General features: G+C 45.8%; 4 protein-coding genes across 4 annotated transcripts; 1 reads left to right on the plus strand and 3 right to left on the minus strand.

The window, feature by feature from the left end:
* Positions 1-67: 67 nt before the first annotated feature.
* LACBIDRAFT_331397 (uncharacterized protein) lies at positions 68-754 on the minus strand (the record flags this gene model as incomplete). Its single annotated transcript, XM_001885772.1, has 1 exon — positions 68-754. The coding sequence occupies one exon, from the start codon at positions 752-754 to the stop codon at positions 68-70; it is 687 nt and encodes a 228-aa protein (XP_001885807.1).
* Positions 755-1,773: 1,019 nt separating this feature from the next.
* Positions 1,774-3,261, minus strand: LACBIDRAFT_331398 (uncharacterized protein; the record flags this gene model as incomplete). The annotated part of the gene is made up of 10 exons (XM_001885773.1): positions 1,774-1,814; positions 1,868-1,887; positions 1,957-2,104; positions 2,161-2,344; positions 2,405-2,496; positions 2,554-2,697; positions 2,765-2,855; positions 2,927-2,996; positions 3,055-3,142; positions 3,204-3,261. The coding sequence occupies 10 exons, from the start codon at positions 3,259-3,261 to the stop codon at positions 1,774-1,776; spliced, it is 936 nt and encodes a 311-aa protein (XP_001885808.1).
* A 3,438-nt stretch (positions 3,262-6,699) lies between these two features.
* LACBIDRAFT_307089 (uncharacterized protein) lies at positions 6,700-6,951 on the minus strand (the record flags this gene model as incomplete). Its single annotated transcript, XM_001885774.1, has 2 exons — positions 6,700-6,829; positions 6,884-6,951. The coding sequence occupies 2 exons, from the start codon at positions 6,949-6,951 to the stop codon at positions 6,700-6,702; spliced, it is 198 nt and encodes a 65-aa protein (XP_001885809.1).
* Positions 6,952-8,482: 1,531 nt separating this feature from the next.
* LACBIDRAFT_331399 (uncharacterized protein) lies at positions 8,483-11,015 on the plus strand (the record flags this gene model as incomplete). The annotated part of the gene is made up of 5 exons (XM_001885709.1): positions 8,483-9,461; positions 9,558-9,937; positions 10,004-10,252; positions 10,292-10,588; positions 10,662-11,015. 5 exons carry the CDS (start codon positions 8,483-8,485, stop codon positions 11,013-11,015), a joined length of 2,259 nt encoding a protein of 752 aa, XP_001885744.1.
* Between the last annotated feature and the right edge of the window lie 4,499 nt (positions 11,016-15,514).

The following is a 15,514-nucleotide window of genomic DNA, read 5'->3' on the forward strand; positions in this document are numbered from 1 at the left end:
GGGGAGGTGATGAGGGAATACGACACAAAAGCAAGCCCAGTTTTAAGGAATCTGGGAGGGGAGCCATCTACGATAGACGGAGCTGTGGCCCAATCGGCGATTTCAACGCATCAACACGAAAGTTATGAACCAACTTGGAACCAACCAAGAATGACAACAGGGTTCCAACAAAGTTTTGCGCTGTTCTCCATTGGCTGATTTCTTCGACGGTATTTGGAATTGCATCACGAAGAGAAACTGTACCCGATCTGGACGTAACGGCCTCTTTCCACCCGCCACGTGTCGATCGCCCGCCCTCGCTAGCTCTCTCCCGCGTGCTAATCTTTTTGGTTGCTTTCCCCCTGCAACGAGTTCTAAGGGTCACAACGGGCCTACGACATTTGGAGACGGAGAGCGCCGGGTGGTCGTTTGGCAGCCCATAAGCGAGATTACGATCGGGTGTCAAATCACACTTTAATTGAATGCTTGTACGGGTCATCTTGTCGAGATACATATCTAACAAAGGAGGGAACCGCGCACAATCCAGGTGCATCACGGGCCTCTGGAATTTGCCTTTCGTGCTTGATACTCCGGGCGGTTTCGAGTGGCTACAGGTACGAAGGGAGACCGCGGCGCTGGTTGTCGGGCGTTTGAGGAAATACTTCTCGCGCATAGCAAGTAGGCTGGCAGATATGTCAATCTCCCAATTTTCGACCCTCATGTGGTAATAACAAGCCCTGGAGCCTGGACCCGTTATACGAGGGATCGGCACCATGTGTTGACAACTGCCATCCATTTGCTCACAGCAGGGTTAGCCTAAAGTGGATCGAGGCCTCGAATTCCCTAGCACCCTCGAATTGATGACCACGAAACAGGAATGTTGCTCTCTTTTTCTGCGGTTACTCCTATCAACGCTGAAAAATCATAGAGAGCAGAGCGAACAAACGATAAATTACTTCCCAATATTTTGGCGCTTTTGGCGCTCATGATCCTCGTGTCAATGGCTTTGGCTGTTTGTTGGCTGTCGTATTCATAGCTACCGTATTCAGTCCGAAGCGAGGTTGCGATCCCGTTCCATCACCACCTGAATTGGCTCCTTGTTTGCCACCGAAAAGACTCCGAGAGAGATATCTATGTTTCGGCCAGATCCTTGCATAGCAGGGCCAAGACGCATGCCGAGCCCGAGTTGCAAGCATCAAAATGAAAGGATATTTATGTAACACCATGGGAAGCTCTGCTGAGTCTGCGCGAGTCATTTGAACACATTTGAAAAGGGGACAACGCACTACGACCGCACTCACCAACCTCCTTTCTAGGCTATCTACTTACGCCCCAACTTTTCCCAAGCTCATAAATTAAACCAGTGTCGAAGCGTCGTCTAGTGACTTGGTGCTTTTCAGCCTTTTACGAGGCTGGTCTACCCTTAGGACTCGGATCTAAAACAGCTTCGTGTCTGTCGGCTCCGTTTGTGCTTACTTCAATGTTCTCAGAGTTTAGATGCGCAGTCTGGACTGAGGCGTTGGAAATTGAATCAGCAGTGGGGTCGATGGTTGTCTTTGTATGACAGTTGTAGTGTGCAAATAACTTCATCCCGACCAGCCCGCGGCGCAGTGAGTATGGAATCCTTTCAATGATGTCAATACAAAAAATCTAGGGCACATCATGATGCCAGCTGGGTATAGTTATTTCATCGGCAGTTTAGCTAACAGGCGCCCGGTCGATTGCCTCCGATAACTCAGCGACTTATCGTGAGGGTTTCGTACTAGAAGAAGGTTGAATGGACCGCGTTATCGCTCACGGCAACTTGGGCCAGTTCTCAAAGCCCAAATCGACAGCTATCACATTAGTAAATACGCGTAAACTTTCAAGATTAAATGGGGAGACTTACGCCAGGGAGGTGTAATGAACCTATGACGGACATCAAAGACAGTATTAGCACTTGCAGGCAAACAAGATAGAACAACATGACAAGCGGACCTTTTCTGTTTGCCGCCAGCAGCCAAACCATCTAGGGTCTTGATATCGGATGCATCCAGTTTCTCCAATGCCGCAATAGTGCCGGTGTAGTTGGAAGCGACTCGCGCGGGCGTAACCGACTTGGGAAGCACGACTATACCCTTGGCGACTGGGTTGTAAAGGGATGTTAGAATATTCCCCCTAGCCTGATATTATACAACATACGGAGATAGCCTAGAAGGACGTCCGCGGGTTGGAGTGCGTGCCTCGTTGCAACCTGGACGACTGATTCGTCGGTGAGCAGCGGGGAGTTCGTTGATCCTAGAGGTGAGTACGCCTGCGGGACAATGCCTTTCGACTTCAAGTACGAGATGAGTTTATGTTGCGGGTTATACACATGAAGTTCTAACTGAATATCCACACACGTTTGTGTCAGAAAAGTAATAAATGGTAGAATCAATATATTCACCTGGTTGACAGCCGGAATAATTTCGGCAGTAGGGAGGATTTCTTCCAACTTGACCTCAGAGAAATTGGATACACCAATCGACCTCACTTTGCCTGAGCATTGCCGGGTCAATGATAGGTTTGACATGTTCCGAGCGATGACAAACAAACCTTTCTTTAGAACTGCTTCCATTTGCTTCCACGTGTCTTTGAGATCCCATTCACCAGCTACGTCGCGCTTCCCATCTGGAAGGGTGGGGAACACGGGATGATTTCCTTTGGGATTAAGCGGGACCGGCCAGTGGATGAGATACACTGTGGAGAGGTGGGTCAGCACTTCTGATACTTCGCCTCCCGGTCACTGATGGGGAACAGGTCTTACAATCAAGATAATCAGTCCCAAGGTTTGCCAAAGTCTCGTCAAGGCACTCTTCAACACGAGTATGATATGTCCCCCAGAGCTTGCTGGTGATCTGTGGTCATAGAGGGGGATATGTCAGCCACAACGTCGAAAGAAGATATGTGTCCTGAACCAAAGACTCACAAAGATGTCGGACCTGGGGACGCCAGATGCACGGATACCCTCACCCACCTCCTTCTCATTCCCGTATGCCCTACAGGGTCGAAAAAACGTCAGAGAAAGGGGATGTATTCGGAAGATTCCTCTCTCACCAAGCGCAGTCGATATGCCTGTATCCTACTTCTTTGATCGCGTATTCAACTGCAGATGCCACTTCGCCAGTCTTCGACTGCCATGTACCTTTGGATGATAATCATGATAAGGGATCCATCAAACAAGTTTATTGAACTAGGCGACTGACCCAGTCCAATGGCAGGAATCTCGAGGCCGTTGTTGAGTTTGATCTTGGGCGCTGACATCTTGTGGAATTTCTATTTTTCAGTGGAGGGGTGGGAGGACAAGAAGCGATGGGCCGCATTTTGTACTTAGAACTGCATTGGTAATGCATGGAGAAGCGGACCGTTCGGTCCGATGGCGACTTTGAAGCGTCGATGGGCGGAAATTTGTTCACCCGTCCGCCCCTCTGGGCAGGCTGCAGAACACTGGCTCATTAGCACATCAGAGTCGAGGATGGCGCGAGGCGCGCGTCCCTTTCAATATCAATATCATCGCATGTTGGTGTTTAGGGGTGGAGACGACTTGCTGGTTCAGAAGTCCGGACAGATGAGCGCCGAGGGGTCTCCAAAAGCAATGGGCTTCCATCGTTGATAGTGCAACTTTGAATGTACTCTTTCAGCACATGAAAATCAAGAATTTAGGAGACTGTGGTTGGAGCTTCTCCAATTGCTTGTACGCCTGCCCCTGCAAATAATGACCAGAAATGACACTGATGACGACGAAAGGCTCCAATTGTCTGAGCCAATTGAAGAAGATATTAGATAAGGCCATTTCAGATCAGAGTTCATAGTCTGGGTGCCGTTAAAGTGCAAGCAGGAAGGCCAGATGGAGGCTGTTGACGAGTCTTGAGTCAGATGTGGATGCCACATGTACAAATGACGAAAAACATTCCCAAGAAACTAACTTGCGATTTGCTTATTTCTCAACATCTTACCATAACAGGACCGCGCACAGGAAGGCACAGGAGTGAAACGAAGCGTCAGGGATCTCTTGACAGAAACCTGACAGACACCCTGCAGATCGTTCCTACAGTTACTTAGTTAGAGTGTGCTTCTTTATGCTTTCGTGACGCTCCATCATCATCATTGTATGTGCCAGCGGCCTCCCTGCAAGGCTTTCACCAGATCGCCCAAAGCGACCCATTAAATATTACCTCGGTTCTCGCGCTAGGTTTTCGATGAGGAAGCCGGCATTACCTCATTGTGAACCTGCTCCGGAAGAAAGATTATAACGTGCAGGCATACATATTCATGCAACGAAACTAAATTCGTCGTCACCACACTCCTCAAAGAATTTGCTGAAGAGATCGGAAAATATCAAAAAACTCGGTTATTGTATAGTTGGTGTGAGTCTTGTGGTCTTGTTCCGGCAGACTGGCTTGCTTCATCTCAAATGTTTCCGTGACACGCTACATGGTCAGACGAAGTCGAGCGGCTCTCTCTCGCAAGTGCTGCTGGGCTCGGATGCAACACAATTCGTGGTTTCCAACAATTGAAGGTTGAAACGATATAAGTCAGAAAGGTGAAAAGATCACAAGGCGAAGTCAAGTGGAGTTTTTCACAGCTAGCTGTTCATCCACGGCAAAAAGTTGGTACTTGAAAGAGCGTCAAATTGGTAAAAACCTGGCATGAAGCCACTTGCCTGCTAGGCTGATTTCCGAGTCGGCGTCGCCTTGCAAAATGATGTGACGGAGTCAGCGTCTCTCCCAGTCAGTCTCCGACGGAGCGTTGCAATTGGCGCAGCGGTAGTGAGTACTGGGCGAGTAGAGAAATACAAGAAGTCTGTTGTTGGGGATTCGGTGGGCATAAAAGTGCAAAGGCTGCCACGACGTTGCAACTGCCTTGATCACGTATCAAGTGCAATGAACCCACACACACTCTCAGTGTTTGCAAGACCAGACCCACTGCTCTAACCTGCAACTTGGGCTTTCCCTCCCACAGTGAATTTGACATCTTGTCTGTCATTGAAATCGTCCAGCTCGTGTTACCAAAGTTCCTGGAAAATATGTAGAATTCGGTAGTTGAGCAACTAGTTCGCACCCTCCAAAAAGTCAAGAACAACTTTAAAATATCTGAATGAACGAAACATCAGACTGAGCAATCCACTTATCCATCACTTGTCTGGTTCTTCTAAATGGGCAAGGTGTGTGCTGTTTTAGAATTTGACCAATTTGATTTTGGGAATCTTCAGAAAGAAGGGAAGGATGGCAGGTTCTTGGATCTCATTGAGTGGTGCACTAAGAAGCAGAGTGGGACAGGAGATGTTGTGTAAAATATCAATAATTGTCCAACCCTTCAGAGTCCCAGTGACTACAAACTCAGAAGGACCCTGCCTATTTGAATGTAAAAATCATCAAGAAGGTCAGTTCGCAGGACACTAACATCGTCTGGTAGACTGTTGGTTTGCTTTCCATAGCCTTCATGCTGTTAACTAGGACTTCACGTATGGGGTCCATGTTGCAAAGATGTTTTCAATAAAACTTCTTCATCCAAATCTGGTATTCCCATTTGATTCCTGTTCATGAGTCGTCCTGTCTGCCTCATGCTTATGCATCATCTGCACAACTTCCGTGGGGAATTTCTCAAGCAAAGTGTTCATGCCAGCTTCACAAAGATCCATTGAGGCAGGGGAATTCACAATAATCAGGCATTTTAAGCCCTTTGGGGTTTGCAATGCTGCATACTGTGCTCCTAGCATTCCTACGCATGTCTCCTGGTTAAAAGTCGATTGAAAAATATAGTATGCATCCTTTACCTCCCCATGATTGACCCAAAAGATCAAAATCATCATAAATGCCGAGATGTTTTAGTAAATTATTGAGTTCATCCATGAAAAGATCAGGGGACCAAAAGTCTTTCGGTGCATCCAGCTGATGCGTTGAACTACCGCCTCCAATCTGATCATAGAAAACGATTGGGATCCTGAAGCATCATGGTATTGATTATTCTCCGCTACATCATAGATTGTATGCTCACCTCACCTTTTCATGAAGCAGTGTATTTGGCCTGCATGTTCTGGATCAATGAACCAAACTGATTGGATGCAGTGAGTGGTGTACAGAAGGTAATCATGGCTCATACCAGGCCCCCCGTGGATGATGACGAGTGGCTGGCGAGCCTCAGTCTTGAGATCTCCAATGAATGAAGCTGAAGTCTAATGATGAGACTTGATCAATATAAATAAATAGCTACTAGGACTAACTTTGGCATAGGGGTTAGAACACCATGACTAGCCAGATCCCAGCATCCAAGAATATCTTCATGTGTGTAACCAGTGCATCAGATGCACTATCACCCAAGAACACACACATGGATGGCTAGTTATCGGGCCACCCATGCACTTCCATTTCTGAGTCGAAAAACGTCAACTTGAAAAGACCAAGGTGGAAATATCAGGGTGACAGGGCTGGCGGTATGTCCGAGTTAATAGGTATCCAAAAAGATTCCAGATAGGAGGTCTGACCTGCAATGGGTGGGTGAGTAACCTCCAATCCTACGACTGCATGAAAGGACATCCTCTTTACCTTTCCTCCTCAGCTCTTTGTAGCCATCACCTTGTGATGGGGTAAAGCATCATTTGATTGTTATAAAATGAAAGTCAGTATTTATACTGTCAAACATGTTGCCCTTCTTTCCAGAATTATCGGCAGTCTTCAAAAAAATTTCAATCCAGTATCACATTCAGCTCTCAAGAGCGCCAATCTTTTCAAACACTACATGACCCTCGATTATTGAGTTGACAAAGTCACCTGCACTGTTTCTGCGAGGTGTTTGTGTCGTTGTGCTGAGTGGTTGAGTGGGCATTGTATGACTACCTAATGAGTGCCCAAGCACATGATGAGATGAGACAAGGGCCAAAGATCACATATAGGATGGCATAGTGTGATCCTTCAAAGACAGAAGTGAAATGCCATCTTTGACATTGAGATTCATGATATGGAGTTGAGGATGCATGCAGCCATGCTTACTAATGCTGGACTTATATCTGTTTGTAATTGCCTTTCGTACTTTAGACATTAACCATTATCATCTTGCTACCAAGCTCATGTAATAAGTGTGATCCATGGAGACTCAGGATGTCTTTTAAACAATGCCTGAAGTATAGCATGATAGAAAATAAATTTACACTGGGTATAACTTGAAAAGTCCCCAACAAAAGTACATTTTGCATAGAGCAATCATCCTGGACCAATCCTTGACATTTTTCTTGGTGGATTGGGGTTGAAAATATTTCACAAGGCACTTATCATGCCTAGTAACACTATCCCAAAAAAATAAACAGAGGTCCTATTTATACAAGGATCTGAGACCCCACAGCTTTCTTGCTCTTTGCAAAATGTACTTTTATTGGGGACTTTTCAAGTTATACCCAGTGTAAATTTATTTGCTATCATGCTATACTTCAGGCATTGTTTAAAAGACATCCTGAGTCTCCATGGATCAATTCAAAAGGATGGTAGCATTTTTTCTTCTTGCAGAAAAGAAGGACCAATGTTGTAGATATTTGTTTACTTCCAGAAAAACTCTGGGAATTAGCTTCTACAGACATCATGCAATGTTCATTTTAACATTTCTACCTACCTTTTGTATTATACACACTACAAACAACAATAGGGAGTCATTTTGCCTCATTCCAACAAATATATTGAGTGAAAAATACATAAAATGGAGAATAAGTTCAAATTTACCTTTTAGAGGAGGATATAAAAATTTATAGCCCAGAGACTTTATGAAACTCATAACAATAGCAGGGAGATCCAGTGTTCAAAATATCTCTTCCTCAAGTTGTGAATTGCTTTCAGTAGGTTGCAGTCATTCAGAATTTCCTATTTTGTCAAATCCCATTTTTGGAAGTTGTCACAGTGAATGCTCTGCCTTATCTTGAGTTCTCATTCATTCATCCCCAGATTTGGTATGTACAATCTACACCTCCTTAGCTATGTCTCATACACCAGAGCTTAGTTCTGAAAATGTTTGGTTCTTGTGTTACAGCACCAACTTTGTCCAAAAAATGACCAGACATTCTTTTTTCCCAGTTAGTGTATATCCTTTCTGTTTTTGCCATATCTCAGTCAAATCTTCACAGAATTGCTTAAATTTTTAATCAGTCTACAGAGAATTAAAATATCTATCTATATATGCCATGTACATAAGATGATATTTATTTTCTGTGGTACAATAATTTTTTTAACAAAAGACCGGTCATAACTGGTCTGGACTGGTTTTTTTTGTGTTGTGGACCAATCAGGACCAGTCTAAAAGGGTCTGGTTGTGGTCCCACCAACAACCTTCAGTCAGTCTACCCCTCTCCCAACTGAATCATTCTGACTACACTATGCCACTTGATCACATTACAGATGAAGGATCTCGCTTAACCAGTTTACCCAGCTGGTCAGGAAAATTTACAATCCATTTGTGTATATAAGAGACGGATGACTGCTCCGTCTCTTCCAGCTACACTACCATGGCTACCCCTTCCAAACCCACTGTCTATATCATTGACTCTTCTGAGAAACTGAAGACTATTGGTCATTCAACTAGAGTGGCCTCCAAAAACAACCCACCTGCGGAAGAGAGTGCTAAAGGTGCCAGCACCTCAGCAGTTCCTCCTGCGAAGGGAAAAGCAACTGCAGAAGAGAGCGCTAAAGGTGCCAGCACCTCAGCAGTTCCTCCTGTGAAGGGAAAAGCAACCACCATGTCACCAACTGCGGAAGAGAGCACTAAGGGTGTTAACACCCCAGCTGTTCCTCCTGCGAAGGGAAAAGCGACAGCCACGTTGCAATCCAAACCTGCCAAACCTGGGGCATCTTTACAGAAAGCCCCTGCCCCACTACCCCTCCCTCCATTTGGTTCCAGCATGCTACAAGGCAGCATTGAGCCAATTGTGATCAATCCTCCTGGTCTGAACCTAACTATGTTACAGGAGACCAGGCAAATTATCTTGGAAGCCCCTTCCCTCACTTACTTGACAACCATATCGAGTATCTCCTCATTAGGCAATAGGAGTTCTGGCAGATCTGTGATACCCCAGCACATCTTTGAAGGGATTCTGACATATGAGAAAGTCATGATCTATGACGAGTCTCTTTTGGCTTCCCTAGCTCATTACCACCCCTGTTTCAACCCTGCGGTTGATGATGACCCTCTAGTCTTTTTCAGAGGCATCAATGGGAAGCTACCTGGGAAATCCATAGCAGATTCTCAAGGGATCCATGACCTCTTATGGCATTGGTCTGCACCCCATACTCAAGCTTTATGGGTTGATCTTCTGACTGCTGTAGACAAGCTTCCCCAAGTGCACCTAACACCAGAATACATCAGCAAATACTTGGTGGATTCTGTGAAGTACTATTTGGTACCTCCTATGTTCCTTGAGGATGTGGCTCAGCTTTATCTAGCCATGTACCAAATTCTTGGAGCCTTCCAGACATTCCTGGAAGAAGGTGATCGTCAACCTTTTGCTTTCGATCCAGAATGGAAAATGCTTTGAATGTTGGCCTGGCACGACAACCCAAAAGATATTTTAATTGCCTTTGTAGTTCTACAGCACTGTTGCGAGGTTTGCAATTCCCACATCAAAGAGTACTTCAATGCTATGAGGAAGATCTTCCTCCAGACCGACGAGCAAGAGTCCATCAGCACCATGTACTCGACTTGTCCTTCCATTCACTCTCAATTCGGACAGGAAACAGCTCACAAGGAAGTAGGAAAGCTTCTTCTATGCCCAGACTATGACTACATCCCTGTCGCTTACCAAGACGGAGTCAGTCATTTAACGGAAGCTGCAGTAGCTGCCGCTAACAGGATGCACCAGAAAGTACTGACTGTCTTCTATAAAACCACTTGGGCTTGGGTTTACCAAACTGCTCCTACTGGAGCTGTTATTGCCGCATGTTCTGCTAGTAATGCTAGCTACAAAGTTAGAGCACTAGATCAAGTGTTTGCTAAATTACCCTGATCAGCAGATCTTCACACTAACACCCAGTCCAATCGAGTGTTCTCTCAATACACATCCTCCGCCATTCCTACTCCTCAATATGCACCTTCAGCAGTCCCCACTACCACCACTCAGAGCATCAAAGTGTCTATGCCTGCCTCTATATCCGACATTGCCCATTGTCATCATGCCATCTCCACTATGCCTGGCATGGGTCGAATAGAACTACCAGTGAATGATGCTCCTGCTACAGCACCTGTGGTCGACATGGGCATTGAGCAGCAAACTCTGCCTGTTGTAAAACCCACACAGACTGTCCTATTTGCTAGTAGATAGATGCCTCCTCACTTATTTGACAGAGCACCAGAACACCTGCCAGCTCCGGCAAGCAGCGTGCCTTCACATTGGACAAGCTACCAGTTCAAGGACAATTGCCTCATACCCTCTCCCAGTGATGAAGATCTTAGATCTCCAGGCAACCCTCCCCCAGGAGGTAACCCTCCAGACAACGATTCAGGGGGCAATGGCCCTGGCAGCGGTGGAGGTGGTCCTAATGGTGGTCCCCCTGGTGGCCCACCCAGTGACCCTCCTGGTGGTCCTCCTGGTGGAGGTGGAAATCCCCCTCCAGGCTGGGTTAGTCAACTGTATTCATCCTTTCCTTACTTGGATGAGTGACAGCTGAACCATAAGCTCAACTCTTCCATAGTGCCAGCTTGGGATGGACATGGCTCCACCTGCCATTGAGTACATCAGCTCTATGTCCTTCCTGGCCAGGATGAGCAATAAAATGAAGGAAGGTGTAGCTGCCATGGCTCCCTACAAGTGGTCCGGTTGCACAAAAAGCTGGTGGGAATGTCTGCCATTGGCTAATCAAACATATTTCCGTCAAGACTGGGAACACATGATGATTGGTTTATGCATTCAGTTCCTTGATCTGCGTTGGTCTTGTGAACGGCTGTATGAGTTTGAAGCCATGTTCTTTCATCAAAAGGGACACATGACTGAGGACCCTATAGATTTCATACAACATAGGGTCTCACCACATGTTCCTTCATCCTGATGACCTGGATGGTCCTGGCACAGTGGATCATATTATGCAATCAGCCCATTGAGTGGGAAAAGGAACTCAAAGACATGACCTGCCCATCCATCTTTGCGTTGCAGAGTGCTGCGAGTCAACTGGCTACAAGCCTAATCAATGATTGGCAAAGTAGCCACATACACACTCATAACACTGCCATCAGCCCAGGAGACAAGACAACAGTCCCTGGCAAGGAATGCTATGGAAGAACAGCACACATCACCTCTAGTGTTTAAAGGTTCAGTTCAGTCCGGTTTTTTGCCCCAAAAACGCGCAACCGTGGACCGCAACCGGTCCAGGACCGACCCAGATATTGAGGGAACCGAACCGAACCACCTAGGACCGGTCTTTTGCGGTCCATGATACCGGTTCAGACCGATCCAGACCGGTTTTTTTGCGTATAATTTATTATACCAATATAAACCATTTGTATCTCAACCATTATTACTCTGAAAAATAAACGGGTTATATAAAATAGTAAAGCATATAAATACCCGTCATTCTACCAATTTTCAAGAGATTTAATGAAGATTTGACATAGCTATGACTGAAACCGAATTACATCTCATAGAGACTCAGGTAAAGTATGGATTTGGTTATATCTTTCTTAATTCTTAACCGTTTTTGATGAAACAAAAACCCAATAAAAGACAATAAATGTGGTTACAAGGGTATGTAACGCACGTGACCGTTTAACCAGTTGCAACCGATTAAAACCAGTCTTTGAACGGTTTTAAAAGATTTTTGAAATGAGGCAACCGGCAACTGGACCAACCCCAAATTGGGGCAACTGCAACCGAAAAAAAGACCGGACCATGGTCCGGTTCAGTTCGGTCCACCGGTTTTTTGCGGTCCTATGGACTGAACCTTTAAACACTAATCACCTCGTCAGACCCTCCTGCTGATCCTCCAGTGTTAATTCAGCATGACGGCAGTGACTCAAGCACTGATGAGAGCGCTGAGGTTTACACAGCAACATTCCATAAACACAATGAGAAGAGTGGCACTGCCTGTTCCTCAAAGTGGCCAAGAGGCAGGGTCACGAATGGCATCTCCTTTCCAAGAGATGATAGCATCAAAAGTGCCAAACCTCCCACCAACGGCTCCTGCTTCATGTGCGATAGTCCTTACTATTACGCCTGAGACTGCAATCACTATGGGAAGTGGGACAGTCTCCATAATGCCAAATTGATAGATGTAGACTTAGATCATGAGCTGGAAGCGGCGCACAACAGAGAGTACATAGCTATGCTTGCTGAAATCCAGTGATACATGATGCACGGGGATGACCGTGAAAGTGTGAAACACGCAAACAAGGATCAAGTGTGTCAGGGAAAACCCTAACACCTAACACTCACACACACTATCACAATCTTGGTGCAAGAGTTCGAGGGCCTTTGGTATTAAGAAATACCACTTTTGTCTTCTTAGGTTTAGTCTCAAGAGTTTTCATTGTAAAACAGGGTTTTATTATTGGGTGTGGTATTAGAATAGTTCAATAGAACAAAGTATGTCTTTCAGGGAACCTGGTTGCTCAAATGTAAAGTTCTTGAACACAGTTTTCTTTATTGACATGAAACACAAATTTATCGGACTTTTATAACTCCCTTGAGCTTTTTATTATGTCACTATGCTCCTAACTGGTGGTACAAGTATGCTGTCTCATCTGAATGATACTGTGCTTAAAACCTCTTATTCAAGTCTCCAAGTAAGTTGACTCCCAAGCACGCTGGCTTTGTTCACACTGTACTTTTCCGACCATGCTTTAATTGATTACAACTGTCCACCTCCTAAGTTCCTACTTGGAGTGCAGCTAGCTGGCCAATGGGAGGTCTTTACCATCCCCCACATAATCCATGTGGATTCCAGTGGAGTCCAGTGGAGTCCAGTGGATTCCAGTGGCCCAGTTGCTAGGCCAGATTGGCTTGCACCATGCCCAGTCCACTGGACTCAAGTCCAGTCCAGTCCAGTCCAGTCCACTGGACTCTCACTGGACTACAAGCCACTTTCCTGAGTCCAGTCCCAGTCCACTGGACTCTGAGTCCAATCATAGTCCACTGGATTCCACTGGAGTCCAGTGGACTCCAGTGATTCCAGTGCATTATGACTTATTACTTATTATTATTAATTATGAATACTACAAAAAAAGCGGAATAGACTATGCAATGAACAAGCCAGACTTGTATTCCTATCAATCAAATACAATTATGAATGGAAGGCTAATGATTTACATATAAGTATGGGTACGTGATAGCTGCAATAAGGATTCATGATTTTGTTCAGTCTGTGGGGTGATGTCACATGACTTACTTGAGGGCATGTCATATCGTCACATCTCCTGTTTGTGGCATGGTCACACTACTGTGACCTTCCCTTTCCCTTCCACCACCACCCTCTCACCACCACCGACACTCACGACGACAACCACTCTTGACACCCCTCACTGCCACGTCACATCAACGACACGTGAAGCCAACGACACCCACGCCAACGACATCCACGTCGTCAACGATGCCAACACAGAACGAGGGACAGTGCCCATGACGTGGCAATGTCATGGGCCAATGGTACGTGTGCCCCACCACCCATCCCTCCATTCTCACCACAACAGGCATCAATGACCCCACGACAATGGCACCACGACCCCATGACAACGGCACCACGGAACAGCAAGCCATGTCAGGGCAAAAGACAAGCGCCCACCACTGTCCGTCAACAAACCGCGACGAGCGCCCACCCCCACCAGAGACGAACCATGATGAGCGCCCACCCCCTACAATGACAACGACGTGTCCACGTCAACGACCATCACACATTGACGATGACGACACGCCCACATCAACGACCACCACACATCCATGCCCACTGCCACGTCACACGAAAAAGGATGACTGCCGACGAAAAAATAACAAGCGCCCATGAAAAACGACCTTTGCCCCATGAAAAATGACCACCGCCCACTGCCACGTCACCAAAGCGGCCCACAACGTGCAACGACAACGACATGTGCAGAGGGGGCAACACATGAAGAGCAGGCAACGACGATGGGACAACAACGAACGAGGTCCCAGTGTTGCCACACACGAACGGCGACGAGGGCCCAGCAACACCACCCCTCCCCTCCACTCCCTCCCCCCTTCCCCTTCCTTCACTCCCTCCCTCTTCACCACTCCCTCCCCCTTCACCACTCTCACCCCCTCCCTTCCTCCTTCCCCCCTTCTTTCCCTTCCTGATCACCACTCCCTCCCCCCTTTACTCCCTCTCCCTCCCTCCCCCCCTCCCTTTCACTCCCCCCTTCCTTTCCCTCACTCCCTCCCCCTCTCTGTAATATAGAATGTATTAAATTTAATTTATGTAGTTATTAAATATACTTAAATTTTCTTTTTTCTCTGAAATCTAAGTCTAGCTTAAGGTCTGTGGCAGTCCAGTCCAGTCCAGTCCAGTCCAGTTAAGTGTTCAGTCCAGTCCAGTCCAGTCCAGTTTTGTGTTGGGAGAGTCCAGTGGAGTCCAGTTTTGTGATTGGCAGTCCAGTCCAGTCCAGTCCAGTCCAGTGGAAGCCAGTGGAAGCCAGTGGAATCCAGTGGAGTCCATGTGGATTATGTGGGGGATGGTAAAGTATTGGTTGTTGAGTGACATATATTCTGTTCAAAGTTGCATTAGCAGACTTGTTTGTGACCTCAAGAATATGTTGTTGATCTTTGGGAACTTGCTGGATAAGTCTGTGTTGACATGTTGAAATCTTGCATAGTGTAGTGAAACCTTTCATGTTTAACCATTCTGCACTCCTGTGAAAACTTACTTGACCACTGTAGCACTCATTGGTAGGTGCTTCCAGAGCATCAGTGGTAACTCCTCTGGTAGGCTTGATTTCAATCTGCACAGTGGTTGCTGGCCATAAATTGGTGCTACAGGCATCACTTTCAAAGGTGTAGTGTTACATAGCCATTTAAACAGTTGAGCTTTGGAATTTTCTTTTAAAGTGTGGAGGTCTTGAACCTGTCCTGTTTCTATTGAGTGTGATAATATTTAAAGTGTGGTTAATTGCATTCAACCACACTGAAACAGTAGAAAATAACTGTTACAGTGAATACATTTATACAAAGTTCTCTAGCAATTTTGAGTCTTTGTTGTTGAGACGTCTATTGTTGTGGTTATGACCTCCAGCTGGACTAATTAACTGGGTATAGGTCTAGCAGTCTATTGTCAGAGCCCCTTTCAAAACAGACAAAAAAGATTTTTCATTCACTCAGGATGCAGGCCACATTAACTTGAGCCAACTACTGTAAAGAAATTGTCAAGAAATTTCAAATAGTTTTATGGTAACAATGTCTGAGAAATTGTAAAAATATTGTGATATTTCTTTAGATAATACTTATGTTTGTCAAAGAAAAGTCACAATAATTTTACAATTTCTTTACAGTAAGTTAGTCAAAGGTAATATGGCTTGCATCTAGTAAATAACAGCATATCAAGACATG

The sequence above is a fragment of the Laccaria bicolor genome, genomic scaffold (assembly GCF_000143565.1).
Source record: "Laccaria bicolor S238N-H82 LACBIscaffold_33 genomic scaffold, whole genome shotgun sequence".
NCBI classification, from domain to species: Eukaryota; Fungi; Basidiomycota; class Agaricomycetes; order Agaricales; family Hydnangiaceae; genus Laccaria; species Laccaria bicolor.